This window comes from Odocoileus virginianus, chromosome 33 (genome assembly GCF_023699985.2).
Source record: "Odocoileus virginianus isolate 20LAN1187 ecotype Illinois chromosome 33, Ovbor_1.2, whole genome shotgun sequence".
Taxonomy (NCBI): Eukaryota; Metazoa; Chordata; class Mammalia; order Artiodactyla; family Cervidae; genus Odocoileus; species Odocoileus virginianus.
The window spans coordinates 3405421-3421064 of NC_069706.1; the positions used below are offsets into that span (position 1 = coordinate 3405421).

Here is a 15644-nt window from a genome sequence, read left to right on the forward strand (position 1 = left end):
GAGTCTTCTCTAACACCACAGTTCAAAAGCATCAATTTTTCGGTGCTCAGCTTTCTTCACAGTCCAACTCTCACATCCATACATGACCACTGGAAAACCCATAGCCTTGACTAGACGGACTTTTGTTGGCAAAGTAGTGTCTCTGCTTTTTAATATGCTATCTAGGTTGGTCATAACTTTCCTTCCAAGGAGTAAGCGTCTTTTTAATTTCATGGTTTGACTGACCTGGGTGATAAGCAGATACAATTCCACAGGCAAACACGTGAAGGAAGAGTTTTTTGAGGACACATGCCAAGAGGAAAGAACGGCCTGACTCTGGCTGGCCACAGGGGAGGGGGTGTTCCATATGACCCAAAGATTAAGAAGGGAACTCCAGGCAGAAACGGCAGCACCTGCAAAGACCCAGTAGCAGGCGGGTGCACGGCCTTGTTTGAGGAACAGGAAGTAGGATGACCTGGCTGGTGGCCTGGGCAGTGAGGGAGGGTCTGAGGCCCAGGGTGGGGTGGCAGAGGCCACCCAGAGCAAGGCCTGGGGCATCAGGAAGGGAGTTCAGCCTCCCTCCATCAGGTGAGCAACAAAGCAAATGATACCTCTCGAGAAAGGCAGGATTAGATTTGTGCAGAGCAGAGGTCACAGTGTAGAGACGGGTAGGAGGAATGAAAACAAGAGTCTGAGACCAAGTGGGCTAGGCAGGGACTCTTGCCATCCTGCTGCTGCCTTGGCGAGAAATGGGGGAGTGGCCTGCCGGTTCCACCCGGGCATCGGTGGCTCACTGGTGCTCTAAACCGACCTCCTTAAGAGGCTCGACTTGGCACCCCACCCCCATACCCCAGCCCCATAGGACCGGCTGGCCAGCCCACTGACTCAGATGCTAGGGGCGCGGGGGCAGGAAGTCACGGAGGGCAGGGCTGGCTTCTCTGACAGGTCAGGCCAGTCTTCCTCACCTTGGGCGGAGCTACCTGAGCAGCTCCGCCAGGCAGGAGCATCCTGCCCCTGCTGTCACACAGGCCAGGAAATGGGGTCACGGCACCCAGCCCCGAGGGTTGGCCAACAGCTGGCACGGGCCTGACCCCAGGCCTTGTAAAGACAGCCAAGCCAAGTCTGGATCTGGAATGCAGAACCAAGCCCCAGCCTGGCATGGCGCCAGCAGGCATGAGAGCTGGCGCAGGCACCTCTCCTGCTGCTGTGACACCAGGGGAGGGCTGGCATCTGGGCCTGCCAGTGGGAATGGCTTTGACCTGGGTCTGGGGGGTCTGCTATGGACTCAAAGCCATGGGAAGTCTAAAGCCTGGATCTGCCCCGGACCTCTGAGCCCAGGTCCCAAAAGATGGGAGAACAAGGGTGGCATCAAGTGGGTCCTGTGGGGGAGGGCTTGCTGTTGTTGTTCAGTTGGAAAGTCGTGTCCCAGTCTTTGTGACCCCATGGACTGCAGCACTCCAGGCTTCCCTGTCCTTCACCATCTCCCGGAACTTGCTCAAACTCACGTCCATTGAGTCGGGAGGGGTCAGCCCCTGATAATCCCACCAGCTTTCCCAACGCTGCTACAAATAACACATGCAGGACAGAAGGGAGCCTGCCAGGAAAAGCAGCTTCAAGAACCCTTCCCTAGTTCTCTCCGCTAAACCATCACTCTACTGAGACCCACCACCTAGGCATCCGGGCACTGCCACCGGTCCAAAGCAGTCCAGGTCCCTGGGTTCTGCTCTGATCACCCAGGCTGCCCAGTGGGGTCTCCCCGAATCAAGCCCTGACCCCCACCCCCACTCCCTTGCTCCCTTAGAACTAGGTCCTAAGACAGAGTAGTGCCTTGAAGCCGAAAGAGGACAGGATGGACAAACTGGGGGGGCGGGGGTGGCATCTCCTGGAACCTCCCTTCAATTTCTGTGTGGACAGCAGCATGGCCAGTGTGAGCCTAGTCTTGGGATCAGGGCGGGGGCTGGACGCTTTAAGAAGGGGGTATCTCACTACCAGCAAGAACAGGTCACAGAGGCGAGAAGCCCCGAACCTGTCAGCTAGTCCTGTTCCTTTAGGAGCGTCGGGCAGGACTTCCCTGAGGGCCTTAGGGGGCCCAAGGGGCCCAAGGGCAGGGCCACATGGTACCGACCGCAGACTCAAACCCTGCAGGGAGCGGGGGGAGTGCAGCAGCCTGGGGTGGGGTGAGTGGGTATGACGGGGATGGGGGCGACCTGTGAGTCCGGGCCTTGGTCACAGGGAGCAGCGGCCACCAAGCCTCGGCTGAGAGTTTCCGCTCAAGGCAAGCCAGGAAGTTCCATTCTAATGTGAAAGCATTGGACTTTTCAGCATTGTCAGTAGCTTCCAACTTTGAAAAAGTCCCACGTGAGTCAAATAAAATACACCTGAGGGCCTGCACACTGGCCCAGGAGCGGACATTCAGAGGTTTGCAAGGCACACCCCACATCCACATAAAACAACAAAAGCGAGGGGTGCAGACCCCTGCCCATCCTAGAAGGTGGCCCTGTGGGGGGAGAGGTTCTGAGGAGCAGAGAGCTGAGAAGGAAAAGTCTGGGAGGTCACTGCTGCGGCTGAACCCTGCTTAGCCCTGCTAGAGACAGGACATGGGAGGCCATCCTGCCTTCTGGGGGCCATCAAATTCTTCAAAGACCACTCAAACCACCCCCCTCCCGAACTGGTGTGGCCATCTGCTGGGATAAGCCGTCAGGCCCCCCGAGATGTGAGCTGGCCCAGCCAAAGGCGCTGGCTGCAGGCTGGGCTGGAGGGGGTGGTGGGTGTCCTGGAGCCTGGCTTCCAAGTCAGGAGCTGAGCTGGTCCCCAAAGGCTCCGAGGCACAATTCTGACCACAAGCACCGAGGGGGTGGGGGCAGGGGGAGGGCAGAGCAGAGTTTTCCTGGAGGGGGTGGGGGCAGGGGGGAGGGCAGAGCAGAGTTTTCCTGGAAGCCTCCAAGGCAGGGGATTTTTCTGGACTAGTCCAGCCCCTGGCACCCGCCCCTTCTGCCCCATCAAAGGGCCACTGTCAGCAGCACCCGGGCCCCACCTCCTGACAGTGAGGCCCAACCTGGCCCTTCAGCTCAGCACCCCCCACCACATCTGGCCTTGATGCTGCCAGTAACTGTGGCTGGTCTGTCATGTCCTCTTCCTGTGTCTCAGCCCCTCCATCTAAGACACGGGGAGAGCAGTCTAAAGCAAAAGTCGGACAAGAGGACCCCAGGACTCACATTTGGCATATCGAGGCTGTGCTTATGAGGCTTGCAGAAGGGCTCTGTGTGTGTGGACTCAGGAGTTCTTGAAATTGGGATTAGCAACCAACAACAGCACACTTGAAGAGATTTCACCTAAAAATGCAGATTTCCAGTTTTCCCTGAAAAATCGCAAGTTCTGGAAGGCTGGGACAGGTCATCCGGGCTGCTCTCCCTAGGTCTCCAGAGGCTCCGGGGGAGTGGGGGGCATTCCTTGAGTTTAAATCACCTGCCTTGTGTGTCCTACCCCATCACTCGATATTGACTCGCTTTTTTTTTTCCCCCACAAAACACAGGGCTCTGCAAACTGGACCGGGTTGGACCGCAGGACTCCTATGACTCTCTCCCGGTCGGGAGGGCGGCCGGCTTAGGACCAGCCTGCTGGGCCTGAAGACCCTTTCGGCCGCGAGAGGAGGCGGGTCTCCGCCGGCCCCGCCCCGGCCAATGGGGGGCGGCCCCGCCCCCGCCCGCGGCGGCCCCGCCCCCGGCTCTTAAGGCGGGACCCGCCTCCGGCCAGGCGACTCCGCAGCCCGAGCCTGGGGCAGGGACAGACGGACGCCGACTGCCTCGGGACCTCGCGATTCCGGACCCCGGTAGCCGGGCTGGGAAGCACTGAGGCAGCGGCGCGTCCCGCCCGGCTCCCGCCGCCGCCGCCGCCCGGTGAGTGTCTGCCGGGTTTGGGGGCTGCGGGGTGGGAACGCAGGGCGCCCCGGGCAGGCTGTGCACACGCGCCGATCACGCGCGCGGACCTCCCGCCCCCCCACCCCCACCCCCGTCCGCCGCGCGCACACACACTCAGGGCGGGCACGCGGGCCCCCGATCCTTGCAAGATCACCTGGGCCAACTCGCCGTGCGCCCCCAGCCCGTCCCCCTATCTGGTAGTCCTCGGGCGCCGACAGCTCCACAGTGGGGGGTGAGGGCGCGCGCGCGCGCGCGTACCCGGCTCACCGGCCTGCGGGGCTGTGAGCAGACAAAATAAACACCCCCTCCCTCGCTTCCTCCTCCCACGGCTGGGCCCTCCGGCAAGACCAGTTTTATGAATCAGACCCCTTTGAGGGGATGGCTAAGACACAGTCTTAGGTTACTTCTACCTCCTGGAGTGAAGGTCTGGTTCTGGTCACAGATAACGCCCAGCCCCGATCCCCGCCCCCCTGTGCAGATCCACGGCCTGGGCTCGGCCCTGAGGGCCCCTGTCACTCAGGGCAGAGCAAGGGGGCCACAGGCATGGAGCCCCATTGGAGCAGGGTATGGACCTTGCCTGGCCAGCTGGGGTCGTACTCCAGGTAGTAGGGTGCCCCATCACTGCCTCTTCCAGGGAAGGGGCTTTGCTCAGGCCGAGAACCCAGTGGCCTGGAGCCAGCCCAATCTATTGTGTCCCTGGGCTGGCAGCCCTGGGGCCTGAAGGCTGCGAGGTCCCCTGTGGTCACTGGCAGGCCAGCCGATTGGTGCCAAGCGTCCTGCCTCACCCCCATTCGTTAACGATTACCACACCAGGGTCGCTGACTACCCCTCCCGTTGGGGCTGAGGGGTGGAGTGTGAAAGGTGGGAAGGAGGAAGTGGCCCTGAGGGTCACTTTGCTCACCTTCTGCACCAAGGGCAGGTGAGGTTCTGGACGGAGTGTGGCACCAAGACCCAGAGCCCACCCCCCTCCAAGCCAAGAGCCTCCAGGGCCGGGGAGGTGGGGGGGGGGGGGGTTACTCAACTAAATCTCGAGGTGCCATCCCACTAGGCTAGACTTTGGGCACTGGGGGCACAGAGGGGTGGCTGGGCAGGTGACCTCCGAATGGGGTCAGCAGGTTCAGCGGGCCATGATGTCCAGTATAGAGCCAGCTGTTGGTAAGGCCCAAGAGGGCTGAGGCAGGCGGGCGCAGGGGGATGGGAGAGCAGTCCCCTGAGTTTGCGGTCTTCTCCCAAGGGAATCAGCCCCCAGAGCTTCTGTAAACAGAGTGTCAGAGGCAGGAAGAGGGCTCTGGTAATGAGCAGCCCAGCTGGATTCCCTCCAGACCATTATCTGCCCCCCCACCCCCCGACCCAGGAAGGGAGGATGAGCACACGCGTGCCAGGCTGGGGGCCTGGGCACTGACTGTCCCTACCTCCCCTGGCCTCCTGTAGCTGCAGACTGGGACCTGAGGGTCCAGAGGGTCAGTTTTGGGCAGGTGGCCCAGGGCACTTGCTGGTATAGCACCACGCTCTCCAGACCCTGGACGTGGAGGAGGAGGGGTTCAACATGAGAAAGTCCCTCAGACAGTGCCCACACCTGTGCCTGCCCCAGGCAGATGCCCTGGGCAGGAGAGGGGTCCTGACCACCTCTACTGGTGGGGGAGCTAGGACAAGTCCCAGGTAAAGAGAGCTGAGTCCTTGTGGGGACTTTTAAGTGGATGCCACCCCTGGGCCGGGCAGCTCCTGGGATCAGGGGAGCAGGGTCTCAGCTGGGCCCTGGAGGCAGCTCCCACCTCAGCAGGCCAGCCGGCCAGTTCTCCTAAGTGACCGGAGAGAAGGCTGGGTGAGCCCTCTGCCCACAGAAGCAACCCTGACACTGGCAGGCCTTGAGCTCATGGGAGGGACAGCAGTGCCACTTCACGGGGTTAATGATCCCTCCCGGAGCCCCCCTCCGAGTCCCCTCCCTGGGCCAGGGAGCCCAAGGCTCTGCACTGCCAAGAAAACCAGCTCCCCTCACTGCTGTGGAATTTGAGAGTTCTTGGAGAAGGGGGAGGGCGTGTGTTTGTGTGTGTGTGTGTGTGTCTCAAAGCACAGCCCAGTGGGCGTGTGTCTGGCGTGGGCGTGTGTCTGCGCGCGCGCGTGACCGGAGCACGGCTGTGTTTGGGGGCAGGCAGGGGTGCCCTGAGGGGGGGCGGGGGCTCGGCCTCCTTCCTTTTATCGGTTTCCACATTCCAGAGGCAGCCGGACTGCTTTCTCTCAGCTGGCTGGGCCGCCTGGCCGGCCAGGCCCGTGGGCCTCCCCCGCGTTTCCTCATTCCAGCCTCCCCGGGTATGAGGAGGCTGGAGCGGGCGCCCCCCGCCACACACCAGGCCACCTTAGGACTGGAAGTGGGGGCAGGCGAGGGGCCAGTTTTTCTCTAAGGTGGGGGACAGCCCCCATCAGTCTCCTCCCGGGGAACGCAATAAGGCTCTGACATTCCTTGGAGGCTGCCTGAGAGATTTAATTAAGGAAGAAGGAGGGAGCTGGCCTGCGCTGAGAAGAGGCTGGGGTGCCCCTGGGGCCCACATGGGCAGCAGTGAGAGGTGAGAGGCAGGGTCGTGGCCCCCCCCCCCCTGCAACCGACGCCACCTGCCCACTGACCAGCTCACAGACCCTGCAAAGGGCCTCCTCTGCTGCAGGGTGACCAAGAGCCCAGGCATGAGGGCATCAGAAGAGCAAGCCCCGCTCTGGGTGGGGGGGCTTCTGCTTCCTTCTCACACCCTGTCTAGGCTGCAGACAGCCTGGTCCCAGCTCACTTGGGGCTGGCGGCCTCCCTTGGTGACTAAGGTCCTCCCCTGGCAAATTCAGGGTTAATTGCAGGGTTAGGGCCCTACCTGATGGGTGTCTTGGCCCTGGGTGGGGACAGGGTGATGAGGAGGCCCCGTCTCTGAGCCCAGCCCCGGTGGCATCACACTGGCGCGTGCCGACTGTGGCATCTGGACCAGCCCATTCCGAGTTGGGCTGCAGGTGTCCTGCGGGGTGGCACCTGTGCTGACAGAGAAGGTGCGTCTCGCTGCCCCGAGGGCTCCCTGCAGTTGGCGACTGGCCTTAGTCACTGGTCTCCCTGCCCTGTGCTGACAGGTCCGGCGGCTGCCAAGTCACCCACGGTGCCCCAGACAGCACCCACCCGGAGCCAGAAGCTCCTGCTGTGGAGTGGGGCAGGGAGGGGGCCCAGCCCGGCTCTTCCGGTGCTGCTGGCTCAGGAATCAAGGCTTCCGGGGTCAGGGAGACAGGCTGCCATACAGACTGCCTGCCTCGGCGACCCTCTACCCGAGGATCTGTGAGGCCGGGCTAGGCAAGGAGACCCACCTACCCAAGGAGCTTCTCTGAAACACAACTCTGCCTGGTTCTCACCCCAGAAAGTCTTATTAAATTGCCTGGGGGAGGGCGGGGTCCAAGCACTAGAACTTTTCTAAAGCTTCCTGGTGATTTTCAATGTGCAGCTGGAGTTGAGATGCCCTATAGGTGGGAGATGGAAGGGAAAGGAAGGGAAGGGACCCAGATGAAATCATGGCATGGCGTGTCAGGCCCCATCCACAGCAAGAACAGAACTGGCTGGAGGTGGTGACACCAAGAGTGGTGGGGGCCCCCCAGCTTAATCACAGGGCAGGGTGAGGACCCCCCACCCTCACCCCGAGGGCTATCTCTGGGGAACCTGAGGCTCAGTCCCCTTGGCCCCTTCCACCAGGGCCCAGGATCGAGACCCCCACCTGCTGGGCCAGGGGCTGCTGCCCGCTAGGGATGGGGAGGCGGGTGGACCTGACCCGGACCCGGAGCCTCCTCAGACACGTCAGCGAAACCGGAGCCAGCCGTCCTGGCTGCCGACACGGTCCTGCCTGCCCAGGGGGTTGGCAGACTCCTGGGCTGGGCTACTGCCAGGCCCGGCCGCCTGGCACTTGGGAGCCACGGGGTCAAAGCCGCAGCCCAGACCCTGGGTACCCACTCTGCAGCGTCGGGTACAGGAAGGGGCGTGTGCCTGCTGTCTGCCTGTACCCACCCCTGCCCACTGAAGAGGCATGGGAGACGCTCCAGCCTCAGGTCTGGAGCCCGCGTCCCGCCCACTCGCTGGTCCCTGCCTGACCCAGGGCCTGAGTGTGAGTAGGTGCCCGCAGGTGTGTCCCATGCTAAGGGGTGGGTGGGGACACTCTGGGTTCGCAAGAGCTGAGATGACCACGTTCTTACTCACAGAGTCCCTCCTCCTGCTCCCCACCCCCCATCACATGCTGAAGTGCCGGCCAAAGGACAGCTCACTTCCCCCCACCCCCTTCTAGAACGAAAGACGCCCCCCACGCCCCCAGCACCGCCCTAGCCTGCTTTTCCCAGCTTCTCACGCTTTTCCATGCCCGAGCATGGTGGGCAGCCCGTGTGGAGGCCCCGCCCTGGGTCCAGGGGGCCTCCTGTCTGTGCTGAAATGTACGTACCATGGCTCCCCTACCCTACGCGTGCAGAGGTTTCACGGGTGACACCCTCAGTAGGTAATGTTTACCGACCCACTTATTTACAGACCACTTAGAACGTCCTCCAAATACAAACTAAAGAGCCCTGAGACTCAGGGGCTGTACCCACCCCACACCCCTGCTTCAGCCCTGCGAAGGGCTGGGACCAGGCGGCCAGTACAGGCAGCCGGACCCCAAAGCCCCACTCCAGCTCGGTCCCCTGGTGGGGCCCGTAGTAGGGCCAGGCCCAGGCCCAGGACACTCTGCCCCCCACCCCAGGGCTGTCGCCAGCACCCCCACATACCCTCTGCAGACGGAAAGGTCCCGCCGCCCTGCTGGAGTCAGCAGATCAGATATCAAAGCGCAGGGCCCTGGTCCTTTGGAGCTGCTGAAATTGCAAGGGCCAGGGCAGCCGTGACCCCAGGGAGACGCTCCCGCCCCCAACGCATACACACACACCAGCACGCGCCCAGATGGATGGAATCGCTCCCAGAACTTGTTAAAGGAACTTCCCCATTTCAAACAAACAGAACATGGAACCACAACCCTGGGTGCTCAGAGCCAAGTCCAGGTGAAGCAGGGCTGGGGAGACACAGCCCACAGGTGAGGAGGGGGCTCAGAACCTGTGTAGGGTGGAACTGGCCTTCGGCTGCCCCACCACCGCCCCTCCATTGTCAGCCTTTACCCTTGGGGCCCTCTCATCGGTTCCTGGTGGCAGAGCCCCCAGAGCGGACAGCCCCAAGCTGTCAGCTTCCCATGCCTCAGTGCCAGCCCCTCTCTGGATGGGGTAAGTGGGGTTCAGGTGAAAACACTCAGCCCTGCACCCCAGGGCTGGGAGGCAGGGTGGCTGCTGCCTGTGGGGTCTCCCCGGCAGAGAATGCCACTCCCTATCCTCCACCAGCTCAGTCAGACAGACCCCCAGCATCCCTGCCTCCCCCGGCCCATGAGAACTTCACTAATTAAAGGGCCAGCAGACTATAGAGGGAAGCTCAGAGTCCATGCCGGGCCCCTCCTCAGTGCAGAATGGGAAACACCCCCAATATGCATCCCAGGCCCCCACAGACCACGCCTGGCCCCTCGGTGCCAAGCACCTCAGCCCTGGGAGATGTCCTTTCTGAAACGCCTGGCTAGACAGATGGGGAAACTGGGGTGCCGAGAGGAGCCTGCTGTCTGTGACCTCACACCTCGAGCACCCCTGGCCCAGGGCTGCCAGACTAGAGTGTGGGCTTTTAGCCGTGACCTTGTGTAAGGCCCAGAGGGAGCTGAAGCTGTAGGGGTGGCCGGGCTGGCTGTGGGCAGGGCCCCCTCCTGTCCCTGAGCCTGCCTGCTCCCGTCCTGACCCTGCCTGCCCCCTGCCAGGAGGACGACTTCAGGGGGAGGCGGCTCACCCGCCATGCGGGTGAGGGGGCGGGGGTCGCTCCCAGCACATCTGGTGGCCAGGCCATACCCGCCCCTCTGAGTCAGTACGGGTGGAGCGGGCCCAGGCGGGGGAGGAGGCTGGGTGCGGCCCAGAGCCCCCCGGGGACGGCGCCAGCGGGGCCAGGGCGCGCCGAGCCTCTGGGTTCTGGCCGAGCTTCCTTGCAGTTCACTCAGCAGAGATGTTCTCTGGGATGCAGGGAAGCAAAAGCCGACGGGGCCACCCCTCAGGGAGAGGACTGCAGGACCTAGAGAGTGAAGGCCGGGGCACAGGCCAGGGCCAGGCCTCCGGAGGGTGGTCATCAGCGTTAACGACCGAGGGGCAGAGGGGACCCTGCAGGTGGGCAGCTCTAGGCAGGCCCAACCTGATGACGGGCTTTTACCCAGAGCTGGCCTGACACCACTGTGGCCTCCGGGGGACCTCCTGCCCCTCCTAGACTCAGGTCCAGGAGCCCACGACCCCGGGGAGCGCAGCCTGATGCACGGCAGTGGGCAGCACGCCGGCCGGGGGGCCCTGTTACCTGCGTGGCTGGAAGGCTGGCCGGTGTGGAGGAGGGGAGGCTGAACTTCAGCACAAAAGGCCCTTGTGTGAGCTGGAGGCACCTGAAGGGGACGCGTGCCGGCCTCTCAGGGGGTCTAGAGGCCCACGGGGTTGGAGGACTGCTGCTGGGGTGGCGCCCGGCTCCCCACAGAAGCCTACGTGAAGGGGGCCCGTGCTGTGGCCCCATCCTGTCTCAGGCAGTTCCGGCTACGAGTGGGAGCCGAGCCGCTGGGGGAGCTACCCCCTCTGGGGCAGGACTGGGCCCCACGTCAGGAGGGCAGGCCCAGCCGCACCTGGACGTGGTTAAGGAGCTGGGCTCCGGCTCAGATTTCCCGGCGGCGTGAAGGCAGCAAGTGCCTGCGCCTCCAGGAGCCCCTCTCCTGTCGTCTGGGAGCATGGAGAACAGCTCCCACCTGAAGGGGCTGCTGGGCGACCAAACGCGGTGACCGTGGACACTCGCTGCCGCTGGCGCGTGGGGACAGCGTTCCATGCTTGGCCCAGAGCCGATCCCGAGAAATGGCGGAGGATCCGCTCTGGAGCATCTCCAGGCTTGGTGCTCTCTCTCAGGCCATCATACAGACCACGTCCCCAAGCCTGCACCCTGGGCCACTCCAAGGAGGCCAGGGCCCCCACCTTCTGTCATCACGGCTCATAGATGGGGGCGCCTGGAGGCTGAAGTTCCCTGCCTCCCCCTCCCCAGGAACTCTCCTGCTGGCTGCGTCCTGGGCAGGTCTGACTTTGCAAGTGGAAAAACACCGATCCCATAGTTTCCACATGAGATCTTCCTGCTGTGGTCTCTCCTCACTTGCAGGACGTGGAGCGTGGCGGCGGCGGCCAGGGGCAGCCAGCTTCTCTACTTACGCGCTCGGCCGCCTGCCCGCCCCATCTCTCCCAGATGCTGCGGGAGGAGCTGCCGCTCCAACACCTCCGTTCTCCCTCCTTTCCTGTCTGCCTCCACATAGATATTTCTGGGGGGGTTTCAGGGGAGGGCACAGAGCCTGATGCTTTTTGACCAATACATGTTCTCTCTGAGCTGCAGAGAGGCTGGAGGATTGGAGCTAAGGAGAAGTGCGCGAGGGGGGGGGGGGGCGCTGTTTGTGGTCACTGAGCATTTGGGGGCCGGGCCCCCTCTGTGTGCGTCAGTCAGCCCACCGAACCCTGGTGTCAGCGCAGGAAATGGCAACTGATACCATGATGAGGCCACGTGACCACTCAGAGTCACATAGCGAGGGAGTGACGGGGCAGCGCCAGGAGCCTGGCCCCGGCTCAGGGGACCTGACTCATAGCTCCTGTGTGCTGTCGGGTCTGGGGGTGGGAAGCGGAGGGGGGCTGGGAATTCCCCTCCTGACCCTTCCTGGAGTGGCTGTCCCCTGGGGCCCCTGACTCACGGTCTCCCGCTTCCCTCTCTGCTCCCAGGGACCAGAGATGCGCTCCAGGGCCCCCCTGCGCCTGCTGCTGCCATTGCTGCTGCTGCTGCCAGCCCTGGGGCCCAGGGTGCAGGGCTGCCCGTCCGGCTGCCAGTGCAACCAGCCACGGACCGTCTTCTGCACTGCCCGCCAGGGGACCACCGTGCCTCTGGATGTGCCACCCGACACTGTGGGCCTGTATGTCTTTGAGAACGGCATCACCACGCTCGACACGGGCAGCTTTGCTGGCCTGCCGGGGCTGCAGCTCTTGGACCTGTCGCAAAACCAGATCGCCAGCCTACCCGGGGGGGTCTTCCAGCCACTGGCCAACCTCAGTAACCTGGACCTGACTGCCAACAGGCTCCGGGAGATCACCAACGAAACCTTCCATGGCCTGCGCTGCCTCGAGCGCCTCTACCTGGGCAAGAACCGCATCCGCCACATCCAGCCCGGTGCCTTTGACGCGCTCAACCGCCTCCTGGAGCTCAAGCTGCAGGACAACGAGCTGCGGGCGCTGCCCCCGCTGCGCCTGCCCCGCCTGCTGCTGCTGGACCTCAGCCACAACGGCCTCCCAGCCCTGGAGCCCGGCGTCCTGGACACCGCCAACGTGGAGGCGCTGCGGCTGGCCGGCCTGGGGCTGCGGCACCTGGACGAGGGGCTCTTCAGCCGCCTGCGCAACCTCCACGACCTGGACGTGGCCGACAACCAGCTGGAGCGCGTGCCCCCTGCTGTCCGGGGCCTGCGGGGCCTGACGCGCCTGCGGCTGGCTGGCAACACCCGAATTGCCCAGCTGCGGCCAGATGACCTGGCCGGCCTGGCGGCCCTGCAGGAGCTGGACCTGAGCAACCTGAGCCTGCAGGCCCTGCCACACGAGCTCTCTGCCCTCTTTCCCCGCCTGAGGCTCCTGGCAGCTGCCCGCAACCCCTTCAACTGCGTGTGCCCCCTCAGCTGGTTTGGCCCCTGGGTCCGGGAGAGCCGCCTGACCCTGGCCAGCCCCGAGGAGACGCGCTGCCACTTCCCACCCAAGAACGCCGGCCGGCTGCTCCTGGCCCTTGACTACGCCGACTTCGGCTGCCCGGCCACCACCACCACGGCCACGGTGCCCACCACGAGGGCCCCCGTGCAGGAGCCTACGCTCCCGCCTTCCAGCCCAGCTCCCACCCGGCTCCGCCCCACGGAGCTGGCCACTGAGGCCCCGAGCCGGCCGCCCCCCGTGCCCCCCACTGCGGGGCCTGTGCCCCCGCCCCGGGACTGCCCGGCGTCCATCTGCCTCAATGGGGGCACCTGCCACCTGGGGGCGCGGGGCCACCTGGAGTGTCTGTGTCATCAGGGCTTCACGGGGCTGTACTGCGAGGGCCGCGTGAGGCCGGGGCCCAGCCCCGCCCCGGCCACGCCACGGCCCCTGCCCCTGGGCATCGAGCCTGCCAGCCCCACGTCCCTGCGGGTGGGGCTCCAACGCTTCCAGCAGGGCAGCGCTGTGCAGCTGAGGAGCCTCCGCCTCACCTATCGCAACCTCTCGGGCCCTGACAAGCGGCCAGTGACGCTGCGGCTGCCCGCCTCGCTCACCGAGTACACCGTCACCCAGCTGCGGCCCAACGCCACCTACTCCATCTGCGTCCGGGCCCTGGGGGCTGGGAGGGTGCCTGAGGGCGAGGAGGCCTGCGGGGAGGCCCGCACTCCCCCGGCCGCCCGCTCCAACCACGCCCCGGTCACCCAGGCCCGCGAGGGCAACCTGCCGCTCCTGATCGCGCCTGCCCTGGCCGCCGTGCTCCTGGCCGTGCTGGCTGCCGTCGGGGCAGCCTTCTGTGTGCGGCGGGGGCGGGCCGCTGCGGCCGTGGCTCAGGGCAAAGGGCAAGTGGGACCCGGGGCTGGGCCCCTGGAGCTGGAGGGGGTGAAGGCCCCCCTGGAGCCAGATCCCAAGGCGCTGGAGGGTGGTGGGGAGTCCCCGCCTGGTGGGCTGGAGTGTGAGGTGCCGCTCATGGGCTACTCGGGGCCGGGCCCGCAGGGGCCCCTCCCAGCCAAGCCCTACATCTAAGCCTGGGAGGGATGGACCACCAGGGCCGGGCCCCCGCGGCCCGCTGGGACCGGCCAGGAGGTCCAGTTCCTGCTGCCACGTTAAGGAGCTTCTCAGATCCGGACGAGGAGGACACGTCAGGACCCGGGCTGGGTGACCGCGGCACATCCCTGCCCGTCTCTGGACCTTGGGTTCCTCACCTGTGAGATGCTGGGACCCAGGGATGACCCTCTGAGGGTCCCCCTGCCCAAGTGTCTGGAGGATTGTGTCACCCCATCCTCTGCAGTGTGCAGCCCCTGGGGTGGGGCCGGCCCTGCTGTGTGCTGGTAACACGGGCCTGGGGCTGCCAAGCCCCCCCACCCCAAGGAGACTCTGGGGGGACAGTGAAGGAAGCCCCCGGAAAAGAGCAGAGGGAGAGTAGGACTGGGGATGGGGGCGGATGATCCTGCCTCGGCCCCAGGGAGCGAAGGAGCAAAAGAAACTGGAAAGAAAGATGCTTTAGGAACAAGTTTTGCTTTTTTTAAAATGTATTTATAAAAGATCCTTTCCCATTTGTTCTGGGAAAATGTTTTTCAAACTCAGAGACAAGGACTTTGTTTTTTTTTTTTTTAAGACAAATGGTGATATGAAGGCCTTTTCTAAGAAAAATAAAAGGTGAAAAGAAGCATGCATGTTTCTCGGCACAGCCCCAGCGTACCTGCGTGGAGGGGGGGGTGAGGGCTCGCAGGGTCGGCCTAAAGCGGGGAGCTGGGAGCCGGGACCTGCTTCCCAGCAGGTGTGGGGCCCCAGTTGGCATGCCCTAGGCTGTCCAGCTCATCTGAGCTGCCCGGTCTAGCCTCCCAGGGAGACTGGGGGACCGGGTGGGAGCGGGGTGGGAGAGGGGCCACTTCAGTCTCGGGGCAGGGGAACGCTGAGGGCAGCCTTCCCCTCCCCAGGCCCAGTCATCTGCCAGCAGGAGCTGCCAGGCTCCTGGGAGAGGCAGGAAGAGGCTTGCGGCAGACACAGACCCCAGGGGTCCCTCCTTGGGGACGGGTCTGACCATCGCCTGCTCTCATCTGTGGAGGGGTGCCTTGAGCCATGTCACCCCAGGCCCTCAACAGCCCTGGACCAGGTGGCAGGCGGGGCCAGCCCTGCCTGTGGTCCCGTGGCCCCTCCACGTGGGCTCAGACAGGGAGACCTTGGCCCAGCTTTCTGCTCCAGCCACAGAGACGGGCCGTGGTGGAAGGAGCGAGGTCTTGAGTGGCAGAACTGCAGGCAAGCAGGCAGGGGCTGAGCCAGGGCTGTGAGGGGCGGTGCCCTCAGGCAGGAGGTCTGCAGACCCAAAACGCCCCTCTCCTCTCTGCACTAGGGGGGTACCCAGGCTTCCCAGAAACAACCCTGGACGTCAAGTGTTTTCCTGGAAGCCACCAGCCGAGGCGGGGGAGGACCAGGGAGGCTGTGCACAGCCCTGGCTGGACCAGGTGCTGGGAGCTTGGGGAGAGGAACCGAACAGACACAGACACACACACACACACACACACACACACACGCTGCCACCTTTTCCGGTCACCCTCTGGCAAGAAGGGAGGTGGCCCTGGGGCCACGGAGGTCCTGCGGAGGCCCGCGTGAGCCCCCCCAGGCCCCTGCCCACCGCCCTGCACAGGTCATGGCCCCCGGCCCCAGGGCTCACCCTGGCAGGAAGGAGGCAGCCCGGCCGGGCCTGCGGAACAGACCCTGCGGCTCTGGGCGTTGATGTCAGCGCTGGCCACGCAAGGCTCTGGATTCAATTATCGACTGCTGAGGGTTCTGGTGTGAGCAGGGCAGAGGTGGAAGGGGGGCCGCGGTGGGCAGAGGGGCCAGGGTGGGGCCCTCTCCTGGAGGCGGCGGTGGTGGCCCAGGTGGGTTTCCTGTGGGCCTGGGTCCTGTTAGGGGAACGGC

At 64.4% G+C, this 15644-nt stretch overlaps 2 protein-coding genes across 11 annotated transcripts in view; one reads left to right on the plus strand and one right to left on the minus strand.

Annotated features, from left to right (window-relative positions):
• CORO7 (coronin 7) overlaps positions 1-15644 on the minus strand; it is a 65572-nt gene that overhangs the window by 21896 nt on the left and 28032 nt on the right. Inside the window, exon 1 of one of the 10 annotated variants that reach the window (XM_070460695.1) lies at positions 3195-3307. The exons of the other annotated variants lie outside the window; for them this stretch is intronic. Within the exon in view, the coding sequence (XP_070316796.1) occupies positions 3195-3196 (2 nt within the window). The 5' untranslated portion in view covers positions 3197-3307. Of the gene's footprint in view, positions 1-3194; positions 3308-15644 lie in introns of those variants that run through there. 10 annotated transcript variants of the gene reach the window in all.
• On the plus strand, positions 3725-14391 carry VASN (vasorin). The gene is made up of 2 exons (XM_070460698.1): positions 3725-3875; positions 11724-14391. Exon 2 carries the CDS (start codon positions 11733-11735, stop codon positions 13746-13748), a length of 2016 nt encoding a protein of 671 aa, XP_070316799.1. The 5' UTR covers positions 3725-3875; positions 11724-11732; the 3' UTR covers positions 13749-14391.

Excerpts from the sequence above, each read along its gene's own strand:
- VASN (XM_070460698.1), top strand. The coding sequence starts at position 11,733 with ATGCGCTCCAGGGCCCCCCTGCGCCTGCTGCTGCCATTGCTGCTGCTG.